The 26,534-nt window shown below is 41.8% G+C and overlaps 1 protein-coding gene and 1 non-coding gene across 2 annotated transcripts in view; both read left to right on the top strand.

Moving 5' to 3' along the window:
* Positions 1–402: 402 nt before the first annotated feature.
* The window catches only part of KCNH8 (potassium voltage-gated channel subfamily H member 8), a 503,960-nt gene continuing 477,828 nt past the window's right edge, over positions 403–26,534 (top strand). The window contains exon 1 of the mRNA XM_024997203.2: positions 403–704. Coding sequence (XP_024852971.1) covers positions 629–704 — 76 coding nt within the window. The 5' untranslated portion in view covers positions 403–628. The remainder of the gene's footprint in view (positions 705–26,534) is intronic.
* Positions 22,320–22,383, top strand: MIR2285E-1 (microRNA mir-2285e-1). The gene has a single exon (NR_107728.1). It is a non-coding gene; the product is annotated as a microRNA mir-2285e-1 (primary transcript).

Below are 26,534 nucleotides of genomic sequence, written 5' to 3' on the forward strand. Positions count from 1 at the left end.
GGTGTCCCGGTTGAGACACCCGCGGACCTGGGGAGGGGGCCGCCCCCGGGGGCGCGGGCGCGGGGCTCGGCGGGGGCGCCGGGAGGGGCCGGCCCCGGGGCGCGGGCGGCCGGGTACCTGCCCGACCTGTCTCCTCCCCTTCGCCGACACCACACCCACGGGACTCCGGGCTCCCCGGGAGAGGGCCGGCGCGGAACAAAGGGGTCTTTGTTCCCCGGCTCCCGGGGCCGGGAGCGGCGCTCGCTCGCGTCTCCCCGCGCCCCGAGCCTCACGCAGCCCCGAGCGCCGCCCTCGCGACCCCCGCGCCGGCGGTCAGGGCGCGGCGCCCGGCAGGGAGGGGACCCGCGGCGGGGGGACGGGGCTCCCGCGGCCGCGGGGGTGGAGGGCGGGCCAGGCGGCCTCGCCAGGCGGGCCGGGCGCTGCGGGCCGGGCCGGGCGGGCGCCCCGGGGCTGCCCCCGCCGGAGCCGCGCCCCCGCCCTCGCGTCCTCCCGCCGCTCGCAGCGGCCCCTCGCCGGCGCCGGCCCCCTCCCGGCCGGCCCTGCGCTCCCCACTCGCTTCTTGGCACTTTCCTCCCGAGCCATCCTCCGGCACAAACTTTGATGGAGAATTTCACACCGCGCTGGAAAGATGCCGGTTATGAAAGGATTGCTGGCGCCCCAGAACACCTTCCTGGACACCATCGCCACCCGCTTTGACGGAACACGTAAGTCTTGCACTTGGATGAGTTGCATATATATATATATATATATATATATATATTTTTTTTTTTTTAAACGATCTTTTCTCATATAAATTACTTTCGTTCCCACTGTCCATTTTGCACCAGGGGAGTGTGTTACCTTCGCTTCCTGCCGAGGTGTCTTTTGTGGGGAGAATTTTTTTTTTTTTTTCAGTGTAGTGTTAACACTTCGGTGTATTTGGCCCCCTTGATTCTTGGGTTTGTCAAGGCTGGAAAAGAATCTGAAGAAAGACCTACATCTGTGTCCACTGTGGGACCCGTAATGTCTCTTTTAAAAATCGGTTTTTATTAATTTTATAAGGTGAAGATGAAAATTGTCCATATTGGTGAATTGCCAATCTATCTAGAGTTTCAAGGCTCCGTGGACAGAGGAGCCTGGCGGGCTACAGCCCATGGGGTCGCAAAGAGTTGGATAGACTGAGCGCGACTAACACAACAACAAATTATAGGGAGAGTTTGGAGTGTTCTTTTTCGGTGGAGCTTCATTCCGAAAAGTCTTTTGAATAGGCATGATCCCATCTGAGTTTAAGAAATGCAACTAGAATCAAGATCACCAAGTGTAAGCTTCCTGTAGAATTCTAAGCGTTCTGAGTTGATCAGAATATCGATTCCTACTTCTCAGGTAGAATAAAATACCTTTCGATCTGGAATTACCCTAGCACTCCAGAAGAGACTATTGTGGAAAGAGATGCGGGGCATGCTAAAGGCTGATCTATCATAAGAGAAACTTTCAACATACACATATGTATTTTGAGGGCGAAAATCACTGGACGTTTAGCTTGTTTAAGCTTCAGTTTAAAAGCAAAGATATGCCCTGTGGATTCTTGGAGACGTGATCACATCTGCGAATGGTTCTCTTTCAGGACCACGGTCAGGTCCCCGTTACTTCCGGGCTTCTCAAGCCCTCCTTCAACAGGGGCGGTTGGTTTTCCTTGCAACGAGCAGTCTGTGCTTCGCCCGCAGCAAAAGCTATCACTTGGTTTCTCTATGAATGCCCACACCGGCCTCCTAGCTTGCGTTGCTTCTGCGTGTTGTCTTTCCTTTTCTGCCTATACACAAAACTGTGTAGAAAAGGCTTGTAGTGTTTCCGATATCACTTTTTAGGATGATGGCATATTTCTCGGAGTTGATGGGGGAGCACACATGTAACAATTTTCACTCCAGGAGTCTGGATACACGGTCTTACTACCGGTGGGAAGTAAATCCTGGACTTATGCGCTTCAGGAGTAGTTAGGAAAGTTTATGTGAGGAAGAAATGAAATATTTACTGGATTTTGTTCAGTTTTTATTTTTGACATCCAGCCTACTTGGGGTGGTTGTTGTGAACATTCTTTCCGGTGGTTTTATCTTTATCTTTAGCCTTTCCCTCCCCTGTTATGTTCTAGATGTGTCAGACGGTATGAGTGAAGAGCAATGCTATGGTCTTAGTCAGATGATAAGAAGAGAAAATATCATTATTAGGCTTTCAAACCCTTGCCAATGCCATCATCATACCCACCACCCAACCTCTACACAACATCACCACTGCTGTCTTCATGCATGATTGTGGTTACTACTATTTATTACATTAGGAACTGATTAGTTTCTAGTGGATGTTATTCTTGAAGTTGAAAATTTAAACCCCAAAGACTTTTGATATTGATTACAAATACATCTATTGAAAATGAACTAATTGGTAAACGGTGGTTGCTTATTTCATTGTCATTTAAAGTTGAATGGAATTCGGTGTGTTCCCAGCATAGCCCTGGGAATGTCAGCAGGGCTATTTTTAGGTATCAGTTGCTAATGAGAGGAGGCTTTGGATCATCTGTAAGAACACCTCTGCCTCTTTCACTGTAACATTTGATAAACAGCGGACATCTAAGAGAAGGAATGGTGTGCTACTGAATAGCTCTTTTTCTATTTGACTACACATTCATGTGAATAAAATAGAAGGTTAGAGGTTTTAAAGCCTTGTTTGGGAAGATCATCATCACATAACCAGCATTTAGTATAATAGCAGAACTGAAACTGTAGAGGGAGAGCATGCTTGGTCTGTGCTGCAAGGGTCTGTGGAATTCCTGGAGGGGACCACTGTGTATGAAATCAATCTGAAAATCAGTGGAGCACAGCATATAATGATACCCCTCATCCTAACAAACCCCATTCGAGGAATGAGGAATCTGTCTTCTCATTTGCACTTCCTTAGAAATGCAAGAAGACCTGAATAATCTGAAACTTAAAAAAATACTTTAAGCAAAAGTTAGCCACACATTTTGCTGTATCTAGCATCATGGCAAACCATTTCAGCTAAATATTTAGTTTATCTTTTTCTATTTTTATGTATTGACACAATTTTATTAAGTATAATTACTGTCCCTGAAACTCTTTTCCTATGATCATCCTCTCTCTTGATTTTTTTAGAACAGTCATTTATTTCCTTGGGAAAGATAAAACTACTTGCAAGTTTTAAATTTGCAAAATTACCACTTGCCCAAATAAAAATTATACTGGAGAAAGAATAATGCTACTGCACTCAAAACATAGTGTGTTTATTTGGTACATTTTCTGCCTTATTTGTTAGGTATATTTTATAGTCATGTTAACTTCTTACTCTGTTTTATTTTGGGCAATATCATTGAAAAAATAAGGGACCAAACAATAACCCTAGCAAGCCCCCTTAGTTAACCACCATGCGGTATTATTATTATCCTTATTGACTTAATACTGTAGTGGAAAATAATAAATCTTGAAACATCATCTAAAAATTTCTCCCAGGAAAAATTAAATATATGACAATAAAAGCCTATAACATAACCTATAATTTATCAGTTGCTGTATTATCACAGAACAACATCAAAGAAGTTAATAATGCTTTTTATCACCTACTGATGCTTTCCCTGGGTTTCCCTGGTGGCTCAGTCAATAAAGAATCCACCTGCAATGCAAGAGACCAACTTCAATGCAGGAGACCTGAGTTTGATCCCTGGATCCGGAAGATCCCCTGGAGATGGAAATGGCAACCCACTCCAGTATTCTTGCCTGGAAAATTTCATGGACAGAGGAGCCTGGTGGGCTACACTCCATGGGGTCACAAAGAGTCGGGCAACACTGAGCGACTAAAGCACTACCAGAGACACTTTATTATTTGGCATAATAGGATATTTTTTCTTTTTCATATTTAAGAGGTGACCTCTTTGTCAGGATTGAAAGACAGTAGTGGACAGTTAACTGAAAGTTTTTCCTCGTATGCAGCATAATTTTAACAACTACTGGAAAATACAAATCTTTTCACATAAAACTACCCTAGCATATATTTACTCTTGAAGTATGTTCTCCTGGTAAACTGAATGTAAATGAGACTTAGAAAAACTAAGAACTTTGCAAGTATTGAATATGTGTACCCCATTTAGGGGGAAAAAGTAATTCCAATGAATTTCTTTGACTCAGCATATAGCTGTACTTCTCACTTGAAACAGTTAAACATACACACACACAATCTTAACATTATGACTGCATAATGTTTTATTTTTACACTTTTAATGTACTTAAAAAATTATTTTCAGAGTCGACAATTGCTTTAAGTACATGAATATTAATCTGGACAAAGGGAAGGTGTAATAACAGAACACATAAGTGCATATTTTAAAAAACAGTTTTTCAGTGTGACAAATATTTGCCACAGGGTACCATTTGAGAAAAACAACTTTTTTTTTTATTTGAGTATGTAAAACTTTAAAAGAAAAGTGTCCATTTCCAAACAAAGTGGTGCATTAGCCTACATTTTCCAGTCACATCAAAATTTGGCCGGAAAACCTTTTTCCCTTTGGGGTTAGTGAAACAAGGTCGAAGCTCTAAAGGAAGTCTGTAGCCCACTGGACTCTGTCAAGGAGCTTCCAGTCCAAGTACTCAGAAATAATGGAGGCTTAGACACTCACTCGTATTTGCATATGTTTTATGTATTCCTGCGCAAAGTGGTCCAAGGACATTTGTTAAACTGGAATGCTTCCTGTACAAAGGCAGTTCTTAATGGCTTTTCGTCTTTATAGTTTCTTCAAAGTATGTAGATCTCATAACATTGGAAGCACAAAGAGAAGGTAAGGTACCCAGTGGGGCAGGAAGGGAGCACAGTGAAAAAGGGGGCGCTGGGGACTTCCTGAGTCTTTTCTGGGCTATAGTGTGGAAAATATCATCAAAGGCATGTAGCCGATGGAAAGAGTGAGCTCCACCGTGTGTGGGTCTGTCTGTAACGGGCTGTCCCAGGGAAACACTGGCAGAATCACCTAGCGCTGCATAGATGTCTCCCCACAAGCGGCGATTTGCAGAGGCTCGTTTGTGTTTCACACGCCACGGGAAGTCGCTGTTACTCCCGTTCTTTATGTTCGGAGGGATGGTTCCCGAGCTGGGTTTCTGCTTCTGGGCAGGGAACTGCCGCGCCCTCGGTGACTTGCCTTCTCACGCGTCCTTTAGGTCAGACATCAGGCAGGGACCAGCTGGGCCCTGTGCCCAGGGCTTCATAGGCCACAAGGTGGCAACCAAGTCATCAGCTGAGGCTCGAGGCCCTCCTTCAAGCTCACGTGGTTGTTGGAGGAATTTAGTTCCTTGGGGTTTTAGGACTAAGGCCTCTGCTTTCGTGCCTGTCTTCAGCTGGGGACTTTTTTCAGCAGCTGGTTTCCTTTGGGCTCCTGGTACAAAATCCCTTCCCAGGTGCTCTCACAGCACAGCGGCTTCTTCACGATGGAATGTAAGTCAGCCATAAAAAAAACACTAAATAATGCCATTAGCAGCAGCATGGGAGGATCTAGAGACTGTCATACTGAGCGAAGTAAGTCAGAAAAGGACGACTGTCGTGTGTTTGTCTAGAATGTGGGGTCTACAAAAGAAGATAAATAAACGTATTTACAAAACAGAAATAGACTCACTGATTAGAAAATAAAATTATGATTACCAAGGGGCAAGGGTGAAAGATGAAAGTGGAGGTCACTCAGTCATGTCTGACTCTTTGTGACCCTGTGGACTCTAGCCTGCCAGGCTCCTCTGTCCATGGAATTCTCCAGGCAGAATACTGGAGTGGGTTGCCATTCTCTTCTCCAGGGGCATCTTCCCAGCCCAGGGACTGAACCCAGGTCTCCCACATTGCAGACAGATTCTTGACAGTCTGATCCACCAAGGAATATTCCCAAGAATACTGGAGTAGGTAGCCTATCCCTTCTCCCGGAGATCTTCCTGACTCAGGAATCGAACCAGGGTCTCCTGCATTGCAGGTGGATTCTTTACCAGCTGAGCTACCAGGGAAGCCCAGCGGGAAACAGGGAGAGGGATAAATTGGAGATTGGGACTGACATATACACACTACTATATAAAACATAGATAAGGAATAAGGATTCACTGTACAGCACAGGAAACTCTACTCGATACTCTGCAATGGCCAAGACGGGAAAAGAATCTAAAAAAGAGTGGATATATGTATCTGTATAACTGAGTCACTTTGCTGCAGAAGCTAACACATTGTAAATCAACTATACTAAAACAAAACAAAAAAAAGCAAGGATGCCTTTCTGTTAGGAGCTCACCTCCATCAGGTCCACCCAGAATAATCTCCCTTTTGATGTACTCAAAGTCAACTGATGAGGGATCTTAATCATCTGTAAAATCCCTTCTAAAATCACATGACCTGTCCATATGCAAGAGAAAGGGATTAGATGAGGTGTCACACGAGGGGTTGGAAATCTTGTGAGCTGGCTTAGAATTCAGTCTACTAACAGTGCTGTCTCACTGCTGTCCCATCACACAAAGCCTAACATTTTCACATCCGTCTTCCTGTGAAGCAGGTTTACTGAGCACAGTCTCTGTAATTCTGTATGCACATGAGCACGGTCTCTGTAATTCTGTACGCACATAAACTCACATCTGAATCCTGGTGAATATATGGCCCAACTCACGGGGCTGAGGGTGTTTCTTTATATTTGGTGAAGATGTGTGAGTCAGCGCAGCCTAGGATGTGTTTTGTCAGCTGTGTTATCAGATTCTTCATTCTCTGATCTAGGAAAAATGTGGGAGACATAAGGATATTTTCAGAATATTAATCCCAGTCTTTTGACAGTGTGCGCACTCTTTCCAGATAAGGAGGATTCCGTGGGGGTCTGTCGGTCTGCGTACTGGAGGGTGAGCAAGCCCACAGCCGTGGCATCCGTCTAGGATCCAAGACGAGTCCTTGTGCCCTGAGCTGACCAAGCTGTTTCCACTTTATTTACCTTCAGAACCACTTGTGTAACTGGGCCAGTATGTGGACTGTTTTGAAGCAGTATGTTTTCCATCTCTTTTTTATGCCTCTAACCATGTTTCAGATTTTAAGAAACTCCACATTATGCACTGTGTGTTGAAGTTGACTGTGTTAAATTAAATAATTTTCTTTGCATAAGCTTTATCCCAAGTTTACGAAAACATAGAAAAGAAGAAAAAAAGAGGGAGAGGGAAGAACAAATTGAGAAGAGGGATGAGGAAGGAGGGAATTATTTATTTTCACTCTTTTGACTTGAGAGATGAATTCTTTATCCTGCAAAAGACTTATCATGTAGGTTCTCAAAACTTTCCTGCAAAGAACAAAGTGTTTGATTTATAAGAATTTGGATTTAGGTATTTACCAGAAACCGACTTCCCTGGTGGCTCAGTGGTAAAGAATCAGCCTGTAAATACAGGAGATGTAGGTTCGATCCCTGGCTTAGCAAGATCCCCTGGAAGAGGGCATGGCAACCCACTCTAGTGTTCTTGCTTGGGAAATCCCATGGACAGGGAAGCCTGGTGGGCTACATCCATAGGGTTGCAAATGAGTCAGACATGACTTGGCTAACAAGAAATGCGTTTCTTTGAATGAGTGAGATATACTAATAAAAGAAAAATTTTGCTACATGACCTTTAAAAGTACCAGATAATTTTGTTTTGACATCATCATACATGATGAAGAGCATGGAGAGGTAAACATGTTAAGGATGGGAGCTATACCCCAGTGTATTTTTCCTAGGCTCTGGCATTTGGTGTTGCCTGTAGACCAGACACGATGCTCTTCTGGGAAGGCGCATTCTCTCTTAGGACGTCTTTACTTTATTCAGTGAGTCCAACATTTCCTGGAGGACATTTAATCCACGCTGACTCTATACAAAGCCATTATGCTAGGATCCTCGGGGTAAATCAGGCTTGTCCTTCTCTAAAAGAGGACAGGAAATGTATGCACAGATCCCATTGTCGGGTCGGATGCGAGTGTTCAGCAAGTGAAGGAAAGGGCTGTGCGCGTTTGGCTGAGGGAGGAATAGCTTCTCCAGGGGGCATCACACAGTAAATGACTTCCGGGTGGGCATGCTTGGCTCGTATAAGATAAGGGCAAAAAATAATCTTCCATTTACTTTGCCGACTTGTGTAGCACTTGTCACTGAGCCTAGGAAACTGAAGACACTCCTTTTTTTTCTTTTTTAAACTCAAATATAGGTGATATACAATATTATATGTTACAGGTGTACAATATAGTGATTCGCAAATTGCAAAGGTCATATTCCACTTATGGTCATTATAAAACATTGGCTGTATTTTCCATGTTGTACAGCATATCCTTGTAGGTTATTTTTTACCTGAAGATTTGCACCGTCTTAATCCCCTTGCCTATACTGCTCTCCCTCCCCTCCCTCTGAAAGTGTTCATTCTTTCCACCTAGAGATTACTCGCAGCTTCCATGAGAGTTTGCGATATTTTTCAGCTTCTACCCATTAAGGGTTACAATACTTGGTGTCTGAATTTTAACCTGGGCTCTCTGAACGAAGCTGAGAGTCTCAAGCTCATGGGCTTCAGTGGGAAAGAGCTACATTGGCTTGGTCTTGCCTTTGAAAAAGCAAGATATTATTTTATTGTGTGTGTGTGTTTATCTGGCTCTTATGTCTAGATGCTTTGAATTAATTCTTATAGGCTGTCCAAGTGTGTAAACCAAATCCCTAAGATCCTTTTTCTTACTGTGTCTTAATAAAGCCTTCACACTTGAGCAAGGGTCCCCTATTACGCAGTGAAATTGTGTGGTATTCATTTGTTTATGGATATCTGCTTTGCCCACAAAGCCAGCTTTCCTTAGGAAAGGGGAAGATTGATTTCTGACTGCGTGGCTGAGTGCCTTTCTCCCCCAGGGCTGCTCACCGCTGTGTTGTTCTGTAGGACTATGCCTGTGAAGAGGAAAAGTAATTGAGGGTGTGCTAGCCCCCGTGAAGCGACTGGAGAAACGCCAACCCTCAAAGGGACAGAACTGCCACTTCTTCAGAGACAGTAGGAATAGGCCTATTTGCTGATCCTGTCTAAACACTGTTTTTAAACCCATTTTGGTTTAGCAGCGCCTGCAAACAAAAACGATGAGGTTTCAACTTCATCTGTGGCATAGTTCGTACTTAACAACTGCAGCAACTGAAGAGTTTTCTCAGTAATTTAAACAGTCAAATGTGGTTCTTGGCTTATAAATTCCCTGGAAAATTAATTTTGCTTTCCTTTTTAGCTGTTAATACAACTAACTATCTCCCTTAAGCCCTTCAAAATTCACATGACCCCAAGTGAACAAATAATCTTTTCTAGCCCAGGAAACCTATTTGTTCTCTGGCACCGTAATTGGCATCCCACCCACCCATCTCTTCAGGCTGGAGCTCTGAGCTAGCCCGAGCGGCCTGTCCATCTCATGGGTCATCAGGCTTGAGGTTTCACGTGGAAATGCCGTGATTTGGTGCCTTGCTTCTGTCTTGCTGCTTCTGCTTTAGTTTGGATCCTGTTTCTCCTGGGCATGATGGCAGCTTTACTCTTCTAGACTCTTGCGGGCATAAGCCTCTGTCTGACCCACTTGTGGCCCCTTTCAGTCTGCATTGTCCCGAGAGTAATTTTCTGTAAAAGCAGTGTCATCATTTAACCCTGTAACAGACGGTTCGCTGCCACCTCTTAGAGGGGCTCCAAAGCCCTCAGTGTCATCTGACCCCAAGGCCACTCTCAGAATCCTGTCCAGCCGCTGCCTCCTAAGGCTGCAGACACCGTCACCCGGAACCTTCCGGGTCTCTGCCTGGCACCTGCCCTGAGGCTGCAGAGAGTCAGGCGACCTTTTCCCTAGCTGCCACAGTGCCTTGCTCAGGCCGTGCCTTAGTCAGCTCTTCTGTGTGTGCTGACGACCTGCTTTCAGCACTCAGCCATCAGCTTCTCCCAGCTTCCTCTCTTGGGCTTATGCTGGGAAGAAAGTCTGTGCTCAATAAATGTTTCTTTGGGTAAAAGAATTCACATTTCTTGAAGACCAGGTTTGTATATTGACTGCCTTTATTGCCTTTCAGTGATAACTGCTGCCCTATTTATACAGAACAATGTGCTTAAATGTAGTTTTGAAACATAATTCTAGACTGGCTTCTAGCCCTTCATTTCCACATGGGTGAAGTGCTAATTTCTTTTACGGAACTCTGATGGTAACAGTGACTCCCACTTGGGGCCTGTCTGCGTTCCTGCTATGTGGCTGGCTGTGTGGCTGGCTGCTGCTTTATCTGTTCCTACACAGACCCGGCTCAGCAAGGAGGCAGGCACTTCAGCGCCCTTTCTGTACCAGATGACAGGACTCAAGCTCCAAATTTTCCCAGCGTTATCACAGTAGCTTGTGATTTTTCTACTATAGCCTGTGATTTTTCTACTATATCACACTGCCTCTAAAATGTGGTTTTTTTAATAGTAAGTATAAACAGGCTGGGGCAATGTGTGATGGCATTTCTAGTTTCTGACTCTCGCAAAAAGGGATTTCTGCTTTAAAGAGTTTAGCCTTTTCTGGTTCATATACTGTTTTCCCTTTTGATACTTGTCATTTAAGGAATGTTTTTCGATTGGCACTTAAGACTTGTATCTGGAACTACTAAGTGCACTCACTTGCAAAGCAGTTTTGCTCATCAAAGAATATCTACTGTCCATTTTTTTAAAAGAAAAAATTAAACCCATCTTCTTTGAGATTTTGGTCCTTAGCATTTGCTGACTTTAGAACTTTCTGTGGTGTTTTTGTTGTCAGGCTAAGCTTTCTATAGAAGATATTCTAATTCTTATTGCTGTTATAGTGACATCTTTTTGTATTTTTACACTACTCATGTCTTACACAGGAAATTCTTCTACTTATTTTGAGTCAACTTTTATGGGAGGAATATATTCTCCAGTGTTACGCACTTTTCAGTTCAGTTCAGCCGCTCAGTCGTGTCCGAATCTACGACACCGTGAACCTCAGCACACCAGGCCTCCCTGTCCATCACCAACTCCCAGTTCACCCAAACTCATGTCTGTTGAGTCGGTGATGCCATCCAACCATCTCATCCTCTGTCGTCCCCTTCTCCTCCCACCTTCAGTCTTTCCCAGCATCAGGGTCTTTTCCAGTGAGTCAACACTTCACATGAGGTGGCCAAAGTATTGGAGTTTCAGCTTCAGCATCAGTCTTTCCAATGAACACCCAGGGCTGACTCCTTTAGGATGGACTGGTTGGATCTCCTTGCAGTCCAAAGGACTCTCAAGAGTCTTCTCCAACACCACAGTTTCAAAAGTATCAATTCTTCAGCGCTCAGCTTTCTTTATAGTCTAACTCTCACATCCATACACGACCACTGGAAAAACCATAGCCTTGACTAGATGAACCTTTGTTGGCAAAGTAATGTCTCTGCTTTCCAATATGCTATCTAGGTTGGTCATAACTTTCCTTCCAAGGAGTAAGCGTCTTTTAATTTCATGGCTGCAGTCACCATTTGCAGTGATTTTGGAGCCCCCAAAAATAAAGTCTGACACTGTTTCCACTGTTTCCCCATTTATTTGCCATGAAGTAATGGGACCAGATGCTATGATCTTCATTTTCTGAATGTTGAGCTTGAAGCCAACTTTTTCACTCTCCTCTTTCACTTTCATCAAGAGGCTTTTGAGTTCCTCTTTACTTTCTGCCATAAGGGTGGTGTCATCTGCATGTCTGAGGTTATTGATATTTCTCCCAGCAGTCTTGATTCCAGCTTGTGCTTCTTCCAGCCCAGCGTTTCTCATGATGTACTCTGCATATAAGTTAAGTAAGCAGGGTGACGATACACAGCCTTGACGTACTCTTTTTCCTATTTGGAACCAGTCTGTTGTTCCATGTTCGGTTCTAACTGTTGCTTCCTGAGCCTATTTTAACCTCAACCCAGAAAGCTGTTTCTACTGTGACTCCACGAGCGGTGGAGGAGAGTGAGTGTCTTGGGGCTGCAGCTTTCGTATTGCGCTGTGACTTTTGGTTTGAATAAAAGTGCTGTGGTTAAGGAAAAGATATGAGAATAGCTATTTGCCTAGCATTTCAGTATATCCGTTCTTTCATTCCATTGCTTGAATTACTTTTGAACTGATCGATAAAAAGTGGCTTCCTATTGTCATTTTTAAGTACATGTATTTATTGTAAGGGAAGCTGAGCATTATTTAATATATTTAAGTTCTATTTAAATTTCCTTTCCTGAGCATATTTGTTTATTCATATTCATTACCCTTTTTTAATTAAATTGTTTCGTTCCCTTTTTGACATTTGTGAGCTCTTTACATAGTAACACATGGAGCACTTTATTAGTGATGTGAATTGTGTATGTTTCCTCCAGTTTTGGTGGATTTTAGCATTTTTATGTAAATAAATTAATCAATTTTCCTTTTATGATTTCTGTGTTCTGTGCCATACTTAAAGAGATGTTTTCTATTCTGAAATTATTAAAAAGATATATCCTATATATATGTGTTCTGTGTGTTCTACCGTAGTTTCATTTTGTATATTCATTTTTTCTACTCAATACATTGTATAATTTGATCTATTGAGTACAATGTAGGGATCAGATTCTTCCTTTCTAGATCTGTATCCATTTTTCTAACAATATTCTTCCATAATTCTCTTCCATGCTGATTTTAAATGTCTAGATTATCATATTCTACATTTGTCTGTGTAATTCTATTTTTGACTTATTACATTCATTTATCTTCTTCTTAATGTGTAGTTTCAGTTTTAATTATAGAAGTTTTATGTGTGTTAAAAGTCTCATTCTATTCTGTTTCCCCTCCAGAATTTTACTTGGCTAATCATACTTATTTGGAAGTCCACAGGAACTTAAGAATCAGATTATCTAGTGGGAAAAACCCCTCATGGTATTTTTAACGCAATCTCCTGTAGGAAAATAACATTTTTATAATGTTGAAAATTCATATCCAAAAATTTGCTGTATATTTTTATCTTTCACATCTTTTTGGGGGGATTCTCAATAAAGGTCTTGCATATTTCTGGTTTATTTGATGCCTAGTAATTTTATCTTTGTAACTGCTAGATAAAAATCGATTCTTTCCTTCCACTGGTTAGTGTTTCTAATGCAGTCATGTTTATTTATTTGAAGCCTATTGATTCTTACATTTTTTATTTTTCTAACCAGTCAGCTTACTGAGTTTCTATTATTCTTTGTAATAATTTTGCACTTGGATTTTTTAGGTTTTTAGATAAGAAATAATATTGCTGTCAAATAATAAAAAGTTTGCTTTATTTTCAATTTTCACAGCTGTTACTTTTGTCCCTTTAATTTTTCTGTTGTCTAGTTGTTTTGGCTAGTATTATAAATACTAAAAAAATGGTGATGATAAAGAACATCTTTCTTGTTTTTGACTTCAATGGGAATTATTTTAGTGTTTTTCTAATAAGAATTTTTCTGGTTTTTAGTTTGAGAAATATTTTATTATTAAGAGATTTTGTTATATGTTCTTATTTTATCAAGCAGTTTAATCAATTCTTTTCATAACCTTTCAAGTAATTCTGTGGTTCTTGTTGAATCAGTTAATAGATTCTTTTGACAGATTTTATAATTTCAACTATCTTTCAATAAAAATTTCTTGAATGTCTTGCTGGTTTTTACTTGTTAATATTTTATTTAGCACTTCACTTAGAATTTTACTTGTTAGTGTTTTATTTAGAATTTCAGAGTGTGTGTGTGTGTGATATTCATTTTTTGTATGTGTATGTTATTGGCTTTTTGGTGGGGGGATCCACACATCCATATTTTTGCCAGTTTTAATGTGGTCTCATTGGGTTTAATATTGGTACCAGATTGTTCTTAATTTAATATATTATCAGTCACTGTTACATTAAAACAAGTCAGGATGGGCTGGTAGGTCTCCAGTTAGTTCTGCAGCTTCAGCTCATGGCAGTTTTCTAGTGGTGTCTCAGATGTCTGTGTACTGAATGCAGTCCTTACTTGAGTGGGTCCTTAAATCTGAAAGATGCCCAGCAACAACACACATCTTGTATCCTGGCATTTTCCAGGTGAAAGATATGTATGCATGTCCTTTCCTAGAACAGCACGCATGTTGCACAACACCCCCCGTAACACCGTGTCTTGCAACATGCGTGACACTACAGGCCCACAAGCTAGTGTGCTCGGTAGGAGACATGGGCTAAGCGTGCATGAGCGTGTGACATTTGTATCTATCGTGGGCACCCATACTGGGGCAGTGTTACTGACCCCTTAACATCAAAAGCCACAAATCTGCTGAATAAGCATCAGCATGTTTTCATTTTTTAAATTAGTATCTGATGTCAGAAAATTGTGCCTGCAAGTGACAATTCATCCCAGAAAGTAGCTTGGTCATAATTGCTGTGCACCATTGTTACCTAGTTCAGATTCATACTGCTTGCTGCACAACAGGTCAGTAAGTCAAGAGACGAGTTGTTGCGGCAAGGAGTATTGATTGTATTTGAAAAGCCAGCAGACGACGAAGATGGTGGACCAGTGTCCCAAAGAGCCTCTTACCTGAGTTAGAATCATTCAGGCTTCATTTATCCTTAAAGGGTAGGAGGCTGTTGCAAACTTCTTGGTGCAAAAGTCCTTTGTTCTTGCAGCTGTCCTTATAAGTCTGGTACAGTGTTCCTAAAAAACTCCAAGACAATTGTTCTTTTCAGGTCTACAATTTGTTAATCTCTATGTGAATGGAAAAGTGTTATACCTTTAAACTTCAGAGCCTCAACAATGGGTATTCTGTGTATTTCCGGCTCTAGGCAATGTTCTTTTACAAACGTCTGGAGTCAGCTTGACTAAGCTGGGGCCACACAGCACAGATTAGAGGGAAAGGAAAGGAAAGGAAACAGTCTCTCAGTCGTGTCCGACTCTTCGCGACCCCATGGACTGTAGCCTACCAGGCTCTTCCCTCCATGGGATTCTCCAGGCAAGAGTACTGGAGTGGGTTGCCATTTCCTTCTCTAGGGGATCTTCCCCACCCAGGGATCAAACCTGGGCCTCCCACATTCCGGAATAGGCAGACGCTTTAACCTCTGAGCCACCAGGGAAGCCCAGAGGTAAAGGAACAGACCCAATAAGTTTGCTCTTCTCTACGGGGGCATGATTTTCCATTTAGATCAAAGAATTGATCTTCTAAATGAATTTCATTCATTCATTCTTTTTTTTTTTTTGGTGAAGTTTATAATAGTATAATTCACATGCCATATATATGGAATTTAGAAAGATGGTGACGATGACCCTATATGCGAGACAGCAAAAGAGACACTGATGTAAATAACAATCTTTTGGACTCTGCGGGAGAAGGCGAGGGTGGGATGATTTAAGAGGGTAGCTTTGAAATGTGTATATTATTGTATGTGAAGTGGATCACAGGTCCAGGTTTGATGCATGAGACAGGGTGCTCAGGGCTGGTACACTGGTGACCGAGGGATGGGAAGGTGGGGGTGGGAGGGGCTCCAGCATGGGGAACACATGTCCACCCGTGGCTGATTCATGCCGATGTTTGGCAAAAACCACCACAATATTGTGAAGTAGTTAGCCTCCAATTAAAATAAATATATTAATTTTAAAAAATTACATACCATGAAATCATCCCTTGTAAGTATAATTCAATGAGGTTTACAGAAAACCTGTAGTCATAAAACTACCACCACATTCAAGATAGGCAACGGTGTCTTCCCCTTCCCACCAAAGGTATTACCCTCCTCCCACCTCCAGTCTCTAGGGACAACTAATTTATTTTTTCCCCTTCTTATAGTTTTACCTTTTCTAGGATACATGGCTACTGTGAAACCGTATAGCGTGTAGCATTTTGGTGTGGGCAGGGTGCTTCTGGCCTCTTTCACTTACCATAATGCTTTTGCAGTTAATTTTTTTGCATGTGTCAGTAGCTCTGTTTTATTGTTGAAAACTTTATTCAGTTTTAAATTTGAGTTTCCTGGTACACAGAAAAAAATGAAGCAACAGTGGGTTAATGTATTGATTCAATAGTAGAAGAACTTAGTGTTCATACCATCAAAGTTTTCTATGAAAAATTGGTTAATTTTAATAATACTTGAGTTTTTGCATCAAATTCATGGATGTAAGTAAAGCTTTCCCAAGCTTGTCTTATAGAAGATAAATCATATATTAAGTGTTACCGTAAATTCAGTTAAATGAATCCTTAAAAATAAAATTACTTGTTTTGTGGTGACAAGAAAAATGTAAATTCTGATGGAGTATAGTGTCATAGTGAAGATAACACATGTCAAATTAAAAAATATATGCAGGAGGAAGAAATGTGCTTCAACTTGGTTGTACATTTTTGTGTCCAAAAAGTTGTATATTCTAGCAATCATTGGAGAAAGAAATTCATGGAGAAGAAAGTGACAACCCACTCCAGTATTCTTGCCTGGAGAATCGCATGGACAGAGGAGCTTGGTGGGCTACAGTCCGCGGGTCGCAAAGAGCCGGACACGACTGAGCGACTTCACTTTACTAGCAATCATTATAGAGGGTATCATGCTCATAATTACCAAATATGTTTATATGTGAAGAATTTATTATAGCAGTCACACTATGTGATAATTGTTAAATACAGGAAAGCATGTGGTGTGCAGAACTTGGTTTTTCTTTTTATTGCCATCATCAGCCAGAATTTTAAACTGTCTGAGCATTTGAATGAATGCTTTGTAAACAGCCTAAGTGCCTGACAATTATTATTCTTTTCTGAATGAGCTTTTTGTACTTTCTTTTCATTTTGTTTGAAATCACTTGAAAATATTTAGTCAAAGAATTTAATCAGCAGAGTATTAAAAAACTTCATTTTAATGGATAGCAAGTATTGTAAACCAAGGTTAAAGACAGGAGAACTGTGAAATGTATCACTAGATAAGAAAGGGGGAAAGTGAAACAGTAAGAGCTCTAATTCTGTGCTAGATTTAAGAATTTCCCTTGGGAATATTTGGAATAATTTAGCTTGGAAGACTTTGCTTCTGTCTTTAATTGGGCACATTGCTCAGTACTGAAACTGAACACAGTTGAAAAGTTCTGTCATTTTGCAGCACCTACATTTGACAAAACACTAAGAAGAATCACAGAGATCCTTTTTATGACAATTTCTTGTATGGTAAAATTTGTATAGTACCTTTTTTGAAGGTAATTTCTCTGAGTAATGAAAGGAGCAATGAGAGATTTGGACTGAAAAACTTAGATGCTCAACATAAAAAGTAGAGGTTTTCTCACTGCAGTAAAATATTGGGGACAAATAGAATTGAAAATATTCTGTGCATAGCAGACTTTATCATGTGTCTTTAAGGTAGTTCAGCAAGTACAGAGCATTTTTTCAGTTAAAACTTTTTATGGTCTATAGCAAAGAGTTAATTGAAGATGCCTACAATTTCAAATTTATTAAGCATAAAATGCACCACTGAGGAAAACTACAGGAAATTTATTTATTAAAATAATAATATAATATAGATACAAGAGAGATATTATTTAGATTAATACCAGCAACTTAGTGTAAAAGACAAATATCAGTTCAGTTCAGTTCAGTCGCTCAGTCGTATCTGATTCTTTGCAACCCCATGAATCGCAGCACGCCAGGCCTCCCTGTCCCTCACCATCTCCCGGAGTTCACTCAAACTCAAGTCCATCGAGTTGGTGATGCCATCCAACCATCTCATCCTCTGTTGTCCCCTTCTTCTCCTGCCTCCAATCCCTCCCAGCATCAGAGTCTTTTCCAATGAGTCAACTCTTCGCATGACGTGGCCAAAGTACTGGAGTTTCAGCTTTAGCATCATTCCTTCCAAAGAACACCCAGGGCTGATTTCCTCTAGAATGGACTGGTTGGATCTCCTTGCAGTCCAAGGGACTCTCAAGAGTCTTCTCCAACACCACAGTTCAAAAGTATCAATTCTTCAGCACTCAGCCTTCTTCACAGTCCAACTCTCACATCCATACATGACTACTGGAAAAACCATAGCCTTGACTAGAGGGACTTTTGTTGGCAAAGTAATGTCTCTGCTTTTCAATACGCTATCTAGGTTGGTCATAACTTTCCTTCCAAGGAGTAAGCGTCTTTTAATTTCATGGCTGCAGTCACCATCTGCAGTGATTTTGGAGCCCCCAAAAATAAGTCTGACACTGTTTCCACTGTTTCCCCATCTATTTCCCATGAAGTGATGGGACCAGATGCCATGATCTTCGTTTTTTGAATGTTGAGCTTGAAGCCAACTTTTTCACTCTCCGCTTTCACTTTCATCAAGAGGCTTTTGAGTTCCTCTTCACTTTCTTCCATAAGGGTGGTGTCATGGCTATGTATATAACAAATGTGTGAAAATATAATGAAAAATCATTGTGTTTAGGTTATTTTATTTCTGGTAATATATAGATGCCATCTCAAAGAAATAATTTTATGTTTCAAAATAATTTTGGGAAAATGGAAGTCTGTAGGTTCACTGATATTGTAAAACGAGTCAATAAAAAAAAAATATGCTATACTCATTATATAATTTTATTCTTTGGTACCTATTTTAACTTTCAAAGGCATCCTCAAGTCATCATATGTTATGCCCACCTCATAACAAAATCTTCAGAACTCTTTGAAGCCACTTTTTGCCCTGCCTTAGGTCTCCAAGTACAAATGTTTTTACATTGGACTTTTAAATTACCTTTGAGATTATCTTCTGTGATAGATTGATGAAGTTGAGGAAAACTTTATCTCCCAATTTTAATTGTTAATATAAATAAAATTAAAAAATAAAAATAAAAGGGTTTATATAACACTGTCAGCTGTTTCTTTAATTTTGATATACCAGATAGCTTGAATGGAAGTGACTTGGGTTTCTCTTGCCCTGTGATTGTTCCTAAAGATTTTTATTGTCTCCTTTTTAGAGAAAAGGAGGCAGAGGATCCTAGAGAGCCTCAGGATTTTGCCTCAGACTATCACATAATTGAAAACCCATATTCTTCTTTCAACTTTACTCTGATTACATAGAAAGAAGAAAAGGAGAGGAGAATTGACAGTTAATGAAGCACAAGCTGGAATCAAGATTGCCTGGAGAAATGTCAGTAACCTCAGAAATGCAGATGACATCACCCTTATGGCAAAAAGTGAAGAACTAAAGAGCCTCTTGATGAAAGTGAAAGAGGAGAGTGAAAAAGTTGGCTTAAAACTCGACATTCAGAAAACTAAGATCATGGCATCTGGTCCCATCACTTCATGGCAAATAGATGGAGAAACAGTGGAAAAGTGAGAGACTTTATTTTTGGGGGCTCCAAAATCACTGCAGATGGTGACTGCGGTCATGAAATAAAAAGACGCTTGCTCCTTGGAAGAAAAGTGATGACCAACCTAGACAGCATATTAAAGAGCAGAGACATTACTTTGTCAACAAAGGTCCATCTAGTCAAGGCTATGGTTTTTCCAGTGGTCATGTATGGATGTGAGAGTTGGACTATAAAGAAAGCTGAGCACAGAACTGATGCTTTTGAACTGTGGTGTTGGAGAAGACTCTTGAGAGTCCCTTGGACTGCAAGGAGATCCAACCAGTGCATCTTAAAGAAGATCAGTCCTGGGTGTTCATTGGAAGGACTGATGTTGAAGCTGAAATTCCAATACTTTGGTCACTGGATGCGAAGAGCTGACTCGTTTGATGCTGGGAAAGATTGAAGGCTGTAGGAGAAGGGGACAACGGAGGATGAAATGGTTGGATGGCATCACTGACTCAATGGATGTGAGTTTGAGCAAACTCCGGGACATAGTGATGGACAGGGAGGCCTGGTGTGCTGCAGTCCATGGGGTCATAGAGTCAGATACGACTGAGTGACTGAACTGAACTGAACTGAGTAACCATGTATCCAATGCTGTTTTTGACATTTCATTTATATTAGTTTATTTAATCGCTACAATTCTGCAAGGTAGATGTTTTTATTCCTACTTTGTGGATAGGAAATTAAAACCCAGAAAGGCTGAATAAATTGTCAAAATGACACACTTTGTAATTAGTGAAGTTGGAATGGATACATATTGTTTTGACTATAGCATTTTGTGTTTAATAAGATGACAAGCACTTGGAGCTGAATCGTAAGGCATGCCGTTTATCAGGGTTAAGACCTTAGTGGTTAGGGTTGACTTCAATTTGAGACACGAACCTTTTTTGTGCTTTTAAGAACATGTCCTTTGGGAAACTCAATTAAGAAAGTTATGAGTAGCATGTTCTCCAAATGGCATTTGGTGGATTACTTCAGCAATGGTTCTTTTTATGTGAGGGGTCGTGGCCACTGGCGTTGGTCACTTGGGTGGCACACATCCAGAGCTGCCTGTAGAACATGTAACATTTTAAAACTGCCTCTGGCCAGTCAGTGGCTGTGTAGGAGTGGGAGGAGGCGTGGGGAAGGGTGGGATTATAAAGAAGCGTCAGGAAGCTTTCTGGGGCCTCCCTGGTGACTCAGAAAGTAAAGAATCTGCCTATAATTAGGAGACACGGGTTCTACTCCTGGGTCAGGAAGATCCCCTGGAGAAGGAAATGGCAAATAGATGGGGAAACACTGGAAACAGTGTCAGACTTTATTTTTCTGGGCTCCAAATTCACTGCAAATGGTGATTGCAACCATGAAGTTAAAAGACGCTTACTCCTTGGAAGGAAAGTTGTGACCAACCTAGACAGCATATTAAAAAGCAGAAGACATTACTTTGTCAACAAAGGTCCATCTAGTCAAGGCTATGGTTTTTCCAGTGGTCACGTGTGGATGTTAGAGTTGGACTATAAAGAAAGCTGAGTGCTGAAGAATTGTTGCTTTTGAACTGTGGTGTTGGAGAAGACTCTTGAGAGTCCCCTTGGACCGCAAGGAGATCCAACCAGTCCATCCTAAAGGAGATCAGTCCTGGATATTCATTGGAAGGACTGATGTTGAAGTTGAAACTCTAATACTTTGGCTACCTGATGTGAAGAGCTGACTCATTGGAAAAGATCCTGATGCTGGGAGGGATTAGGGGGCAGGAAGAGAAGGGGATAACAGAGGATGAGATGGCTGGATGGCATCACTGAGTCAATGGATGTGAGTCTCACTGAACTCCGGGAGTTGGTGATGGACAGGGAGGCCTGGCATGCTGCAGTCCATGGTGTTGCAGAGTCGGACATGACTGAGCGACTGAACTGAACTGAACTGAAAGCTGTTAGAATGCTCTCCTGGGCATAGGGGGAAGAGTAGAATTATAGCTATAGTACTAGGAATAAGACACACTTATTCAATATTCTGTGTGTCACAACTTCTTGATGAGCAGCCTTTCTGGCATATTATTAGTTGTACTGATCCAAACTGTTGCATAGAGGAGCCTTGAGAAACAAGTGAAATTGACAATGAAGCTATTGAAATTAACAACACAGAGTAATTGTTTGGCAGTAAATTCATATCAGTGTTCTTTTTATCAGTAGTACAGACTTGCCTGCTCTGTTAGTTGTCTGTTGGTTAACATAGCTGGCAAGTTATGGGCTGGTTGGGAGGTCAGCTAATCCAAGATCCAGCCTGGGCTTAGCTGTGCTGCGCTGGGCCTTTGACTAGGCTCACTGGCTTCTGCATCTTCAGGGTCTGCCCCGTCTGGTTGGTTCACGGGAAGCTGACCCGGAGGCGTTTCTGCTCCATACGTCTCTCTGTATATGCTGATCTGAGTTGGATTCTGTGACCATGGCAAAGGCACCATAAAGCCAGCCCAATAATAGACTTATTAAAGACTTTTCTTATCATGTTTGCTAACATCTCAACGGGCTTCCCTCATAACTCAGTTGGTAAGGAATCCACCTGTAATGCAGGAGACCCAGTTCTATCCCTGGGTCGGGAAGATCCGCTGGAGAAGGGACAGGCTACCCACTCCAGTATTCTTGGGCTTCCCTGGTGGCTCAGCTGGTAAAGAATCTGCCTGCAATGTGGGAGACCTGGGTTCAATCCCTGGGTTGGGAAGACCCCCTGGAGGAGGGCAAGGCAAACTGAGTCATTTGGGCAAACGTAGCTGAGGGAATAATGCTCCTCCCACAAGGAGCAGGCACAGAGAACGGAGGACCGGAGTCAGTAACAGCACTTGCTTTGTTAATATTATCTCTGTGGGGGTGGGGCATGCATCTTTCAAAAATGAAAAGTTAGTTCTTAAAAAAAGTTTGGCTGTGTTTATTTTCTTTGTAAAATGACAGTCTGGTATCTTTAAATGGCTTTATTTCCTCACATGCTGTCAAAATTTAAACAGAATGCCATAGAACAGAAAATGTGTGATGTTACTTGTTCGATTTATGAAAATGTTACAAAAAGAGAGGGTCTGAATATTGGGTTGGCCAAAAAGTTCGTTCGGATTTCTCTGTAAGCTGGTGTGGATAAACCTGAACGAACTTTTTGGCCAGTCCAAAATTTCTCTGTAATGAGAAAGCACACACGTGAAAAATACACGTTTGTGTGCTGTTCTGCACAGGTCACCTACTCCGACAAGAGTGGAAGTCACAGGACCATTGCAGTCTTCCCTGTCCTGTTGATGGCATACTTCTTGTTCCTACGCACAGGTCCTTGGACACAGTTAGAATATCAAGTGCGTGTTGAATGAATGAAACTGCAAAATGCAAAGAAGTCCATTCTCATCATTTAAACGATTTTTTTATAAAGGTATTCATTCATTTACTTAACTGCACGGAGTCTTGGCTGTAGCATACAGGATCTGTATCTCTGACCTGGGATTGAAGCTGGGCCCCTGCATTGTGAGCTCAGAGTCTTAGCCTCTGGATCACCAGGGAAGTCCCTTGCCCTCTCGTTTAAAGGTTTCATGAAGTCGAGGACTTTCCTAGGTACCTGGAACCAAATTTGGTTAAATTACCCATGCTGGAATGCTATCTGGAGAAGGAAATGGCATCCCACTCCAGTATTCTTGCCTGGAAAATTCCGTAGACAGAGGAGCCTGGCAGGCTAATCAAACAGCAGACACAGTCATACCAGACCTACCTACAATAGTAGGGTGGGGATAACAAGAAAACCAATAGCTTTCTTTGAAAGTCAAGTTGAAGATGGTGGTGGTATATAATTTTAAATTCTACACTGAAATGGAAGGCAACAAGAGATACCTAGAATCCTTAAGGAATGTTTAGGCCCTTAACAGTTCTCCCAGTGTTTCTGTAACAAAGTCACTGGTGTGTGCTGTTTGACACAGGTGACCAGACCACTCATGGTTAGTTCGATAGGGATGAAACTCCTCCAGCAGTTCAGCTGTGGTGCTGGACGTCAGTTGCAAGTGACCAGAAAGATTATAGCCAAATGCCTCTGCTTATTAGATACCTTGATATATCTATATAATACTTCCTAATTTTCCTTGTTACAAGTGCCTCTTATTTATTCTTCACATACAATGAAGTAGGCATGGCAGAAATTTTATCCCCATGCTACAAATGAAGAAATTGAGTATTAATTATATCACTGCAATTCACCTTATTCGGATTTCACCAGTGTTACATGTACTTATTTGCATATGAGTGTTTAGTTCTGTGCGATTTTATCGCACGTGTAGATTTGTGGAACAACCACACAGTGAAGCAGTCAAGATACAGAACCATTTTATCACAAGAATACCCTCGTACAATCTTTTTACCATCACAGCTACCTCTCTCCCTACCCCCAGCAACCTTTAATCTGCTCCGTGTTTCTATAATTCTGTCATTTCAAGAACATGGTATCAGTATTAGAATTCAATAAATATTTTTTGAGATTGACTGTTTTTCACTTAGCGTATTTCCTTGAGGGTCCATCCATGTTGGTAAAGTTGATACACACATTTATCAGTAGTTGGTTACGTTTTATTACTGAGCAGTGTTCCATCTATTTGTTTTCTAGCTCCAGCTTCTCCATCTGTAACTGGTATGGAGTTGGTTCTTAAGTTGCAACTCTAAACATGATTTGTCTGAACAAATGCTTTGAAAAAAGGCTGAAACACTCACAAGGAGTCAACAGACCTGTAAGGTATAAACCTTAGAAAACTGGTATGTGCTGCCTCAGGTGTTTAAGTGTAACCCCAGGCATCTAAGTTGTTTTCAAATATGAAGGATGAAGTGTAACAGCTTTCATTGATGTGTTTAGAGAAGGTGCCTCATTAACAATTTTCCTCAGAACTTGTGGAGAGGCTGAATCCTCATCTCTCAAATAAAAATAGAAAAGAATTAAAAATATAATTATGAGATCAATGCCCTATCTGCCTTTTAACCTGACCTTCAGCATCTTTAGGGGACTGATATTCACCAGTCCTCCTTGTCCCCCTCCCCACCCCTCTCCCAACTAGAGCAACTCTGTGATCATCTGCTTTGCATGTTGAGCTTTGCATCAACTTTCTTTTGAGGAAAGAGTTTTGTGGCAGAAATTCTGAAGACATCAGAACTGTTACCTGCACATCCTGTAACTGCGATTGTTTTACTGAATTACCTCCCCACCCAACGTCACCCCCTGTTCCAACCCACTGTTACAGGGTCAGTCCTCTCCTTCTGCTTGGGGAAAATCTGGGTCAAGTTCTGTGACACTTTGGGTCAACACCAGGTAATGGAAAGGTCTTTCCATTACTGTAGCTTAGGTTAACGAAGATGCGGTGCAATGTAATAGCCGCAATTTCCGTCTTCCTCTGAAATGACACCTGCTTCCCTCCCACAGCAGTGGCCCAGTTTGGCCTCTGTTGTGGGACAGTCTCCTCTTTGCCATCCATTAGACTGTCCCAGGCTCTTCCAGGGCTAAGCCTGGAGGAGAGAGGAGAGATACCGGGTGGAGAAGTTCTTGGCTGACGAGTATTACCATAAGCTGCCGGCATTTGGGAGCAAAGCCGAAGTGAGGTTGCTACCTGCTGTTCCAGCCAAGTGGTAGAAGCCATTCTGGTTGGTCACTGCCCTTTTCTGATTGGCTGATGGCTGGGCCATCTGAGCATTAAATCTTCAGAACATGACGTGTGCTTTGGGGTCATGGTGATGTTTTTCTCTCTGGGGACACTTTTTCAGTTCTTTAAGACCTCTTCCTGTGCACACACAGCACACAGCACACGTCCCAGGGGCTTTATCGCCTGTTGTTCTCTTGACCTGGGATGCCGTGTTCATCTTTAGCTTATGACTCTTCATCCCTGAGACATCCAGTGTACACCTTCTGCTTCTTCTAAGGGGGTCACTTCAGCCCTGCGGGGCTCCCCCTTGTACAGGATGTTGGACAACCCCACACTGGTTCCCTTGTTGGCCTGGATTTTGTAGAGTCTGCAGGGAACACCTCCAGACTCCTTGCTGGCCATGGTCAATACAACAGTCTCTCTTAACTGCACCAGCAGAGCTACTGGTCAGCCACTGGCGCTCACTGTTTAGACTGGTTTCCCCAAGTTTCCAAAGGACACTGTGTGTTAGTAAAGGCTGGTTTCCTGGGCTTGATGAGAAAGCCAAGCCTTTTTTTCCTCTTGAAACCACCACCCTTAACCTCCCAACCCCACCCTTTTATAACCTCACTGTGGGTGAAGGGTTCAGAGTGAGCAAAACCAGTTTTGCTGACCTCATTTAGAAATCCTGTGTACAGCCTCTCACTTCTTTTGGTAATGTGGGGACACTACCACCTAATATTTTAGGATATCAGCATAAGTGGAAAATAAAATAGATACATCTTATTATCCTGTGGTGTAACAAGCATACCGGGCACATGCTTGTCCTCCAGTAAATGGGTAGCTCCAGCCAAAATTGATCTTCTGGAGCCTATCAGGGATGAGTAGATTTTCTCCTGATGACTAAAAGATTGTGTAAGCATATCTTTTGGTTTTTTGTCATAGAACTTTAACATCCATTTTTTGTTTTATATTATGTTGTTGAAAAGCATACAGAAATGCTTTATTACAGAAACACGCATGTTACTTCATTTGTCTTTCACAAGTACCTGGGTAGTTTAGGAAGTGGTTCGCTGTCTTTCCATTTAAGATCCAGGGGGAAGATTCATACCCATGTGTTACAACACCATAGTCGATGTCCTTTGCTTATATCAGTTTGTGTTAATATTTTGTTCAGTTTTTCTGTGAGACCCTTAACACAGCATCGCTCCCACCTTGCAGATGCGTCTTCTGAAGGACAGGCACCCGGGTTCCGGGTGAAGTGCATCTGCTGTGCCCTAACCTCCTGTGTCTTTCTTTCCTTTTTTTAACAGGTTCCCAAACTCTGTCCGAACACTGTACACTCACTCACACACACCACTATCTATAATTTAGTATTGCTTCAGCTAATTGTTAATTGCTGCCAAGGTATAATATCTTATACAGTGTAATAGCTTCTCAAATCTTAAAGAATTTACAACAGCTTTCAATACCAGAGAATTAGATGGGGAAGAGATTTTGGAAATGTTGTGAAATGGATTGCATTTTTTCTATCAACTGGCATCAGAATTCTCAAAGTTCGGCCTCTCCTGGCAAATATATGAGTCCTTGTGGCATTTATTTTAAGGACAGATACCATTTCTAGCCACAGAGCCTCTCACTTGCTCTAATCTCATTTATTTTTATAAATTGTATGTA

The sequence above is a fragment of the Bos taurus genome, chromosome 1 (assembly GCF_002263795.3).
Source record: "Bos taurus isolate L1 Dominette 01449 registration number 42190680 breed Hereford chromosome 1, ARS-UCD2.0, whole genome shotgun sequence".
Lineage (NCBI taxonomy): Eukaryota > Metazoa > Chordata > Mammalia > Artiodactyla > Bovidae > Bos > Bos taurus.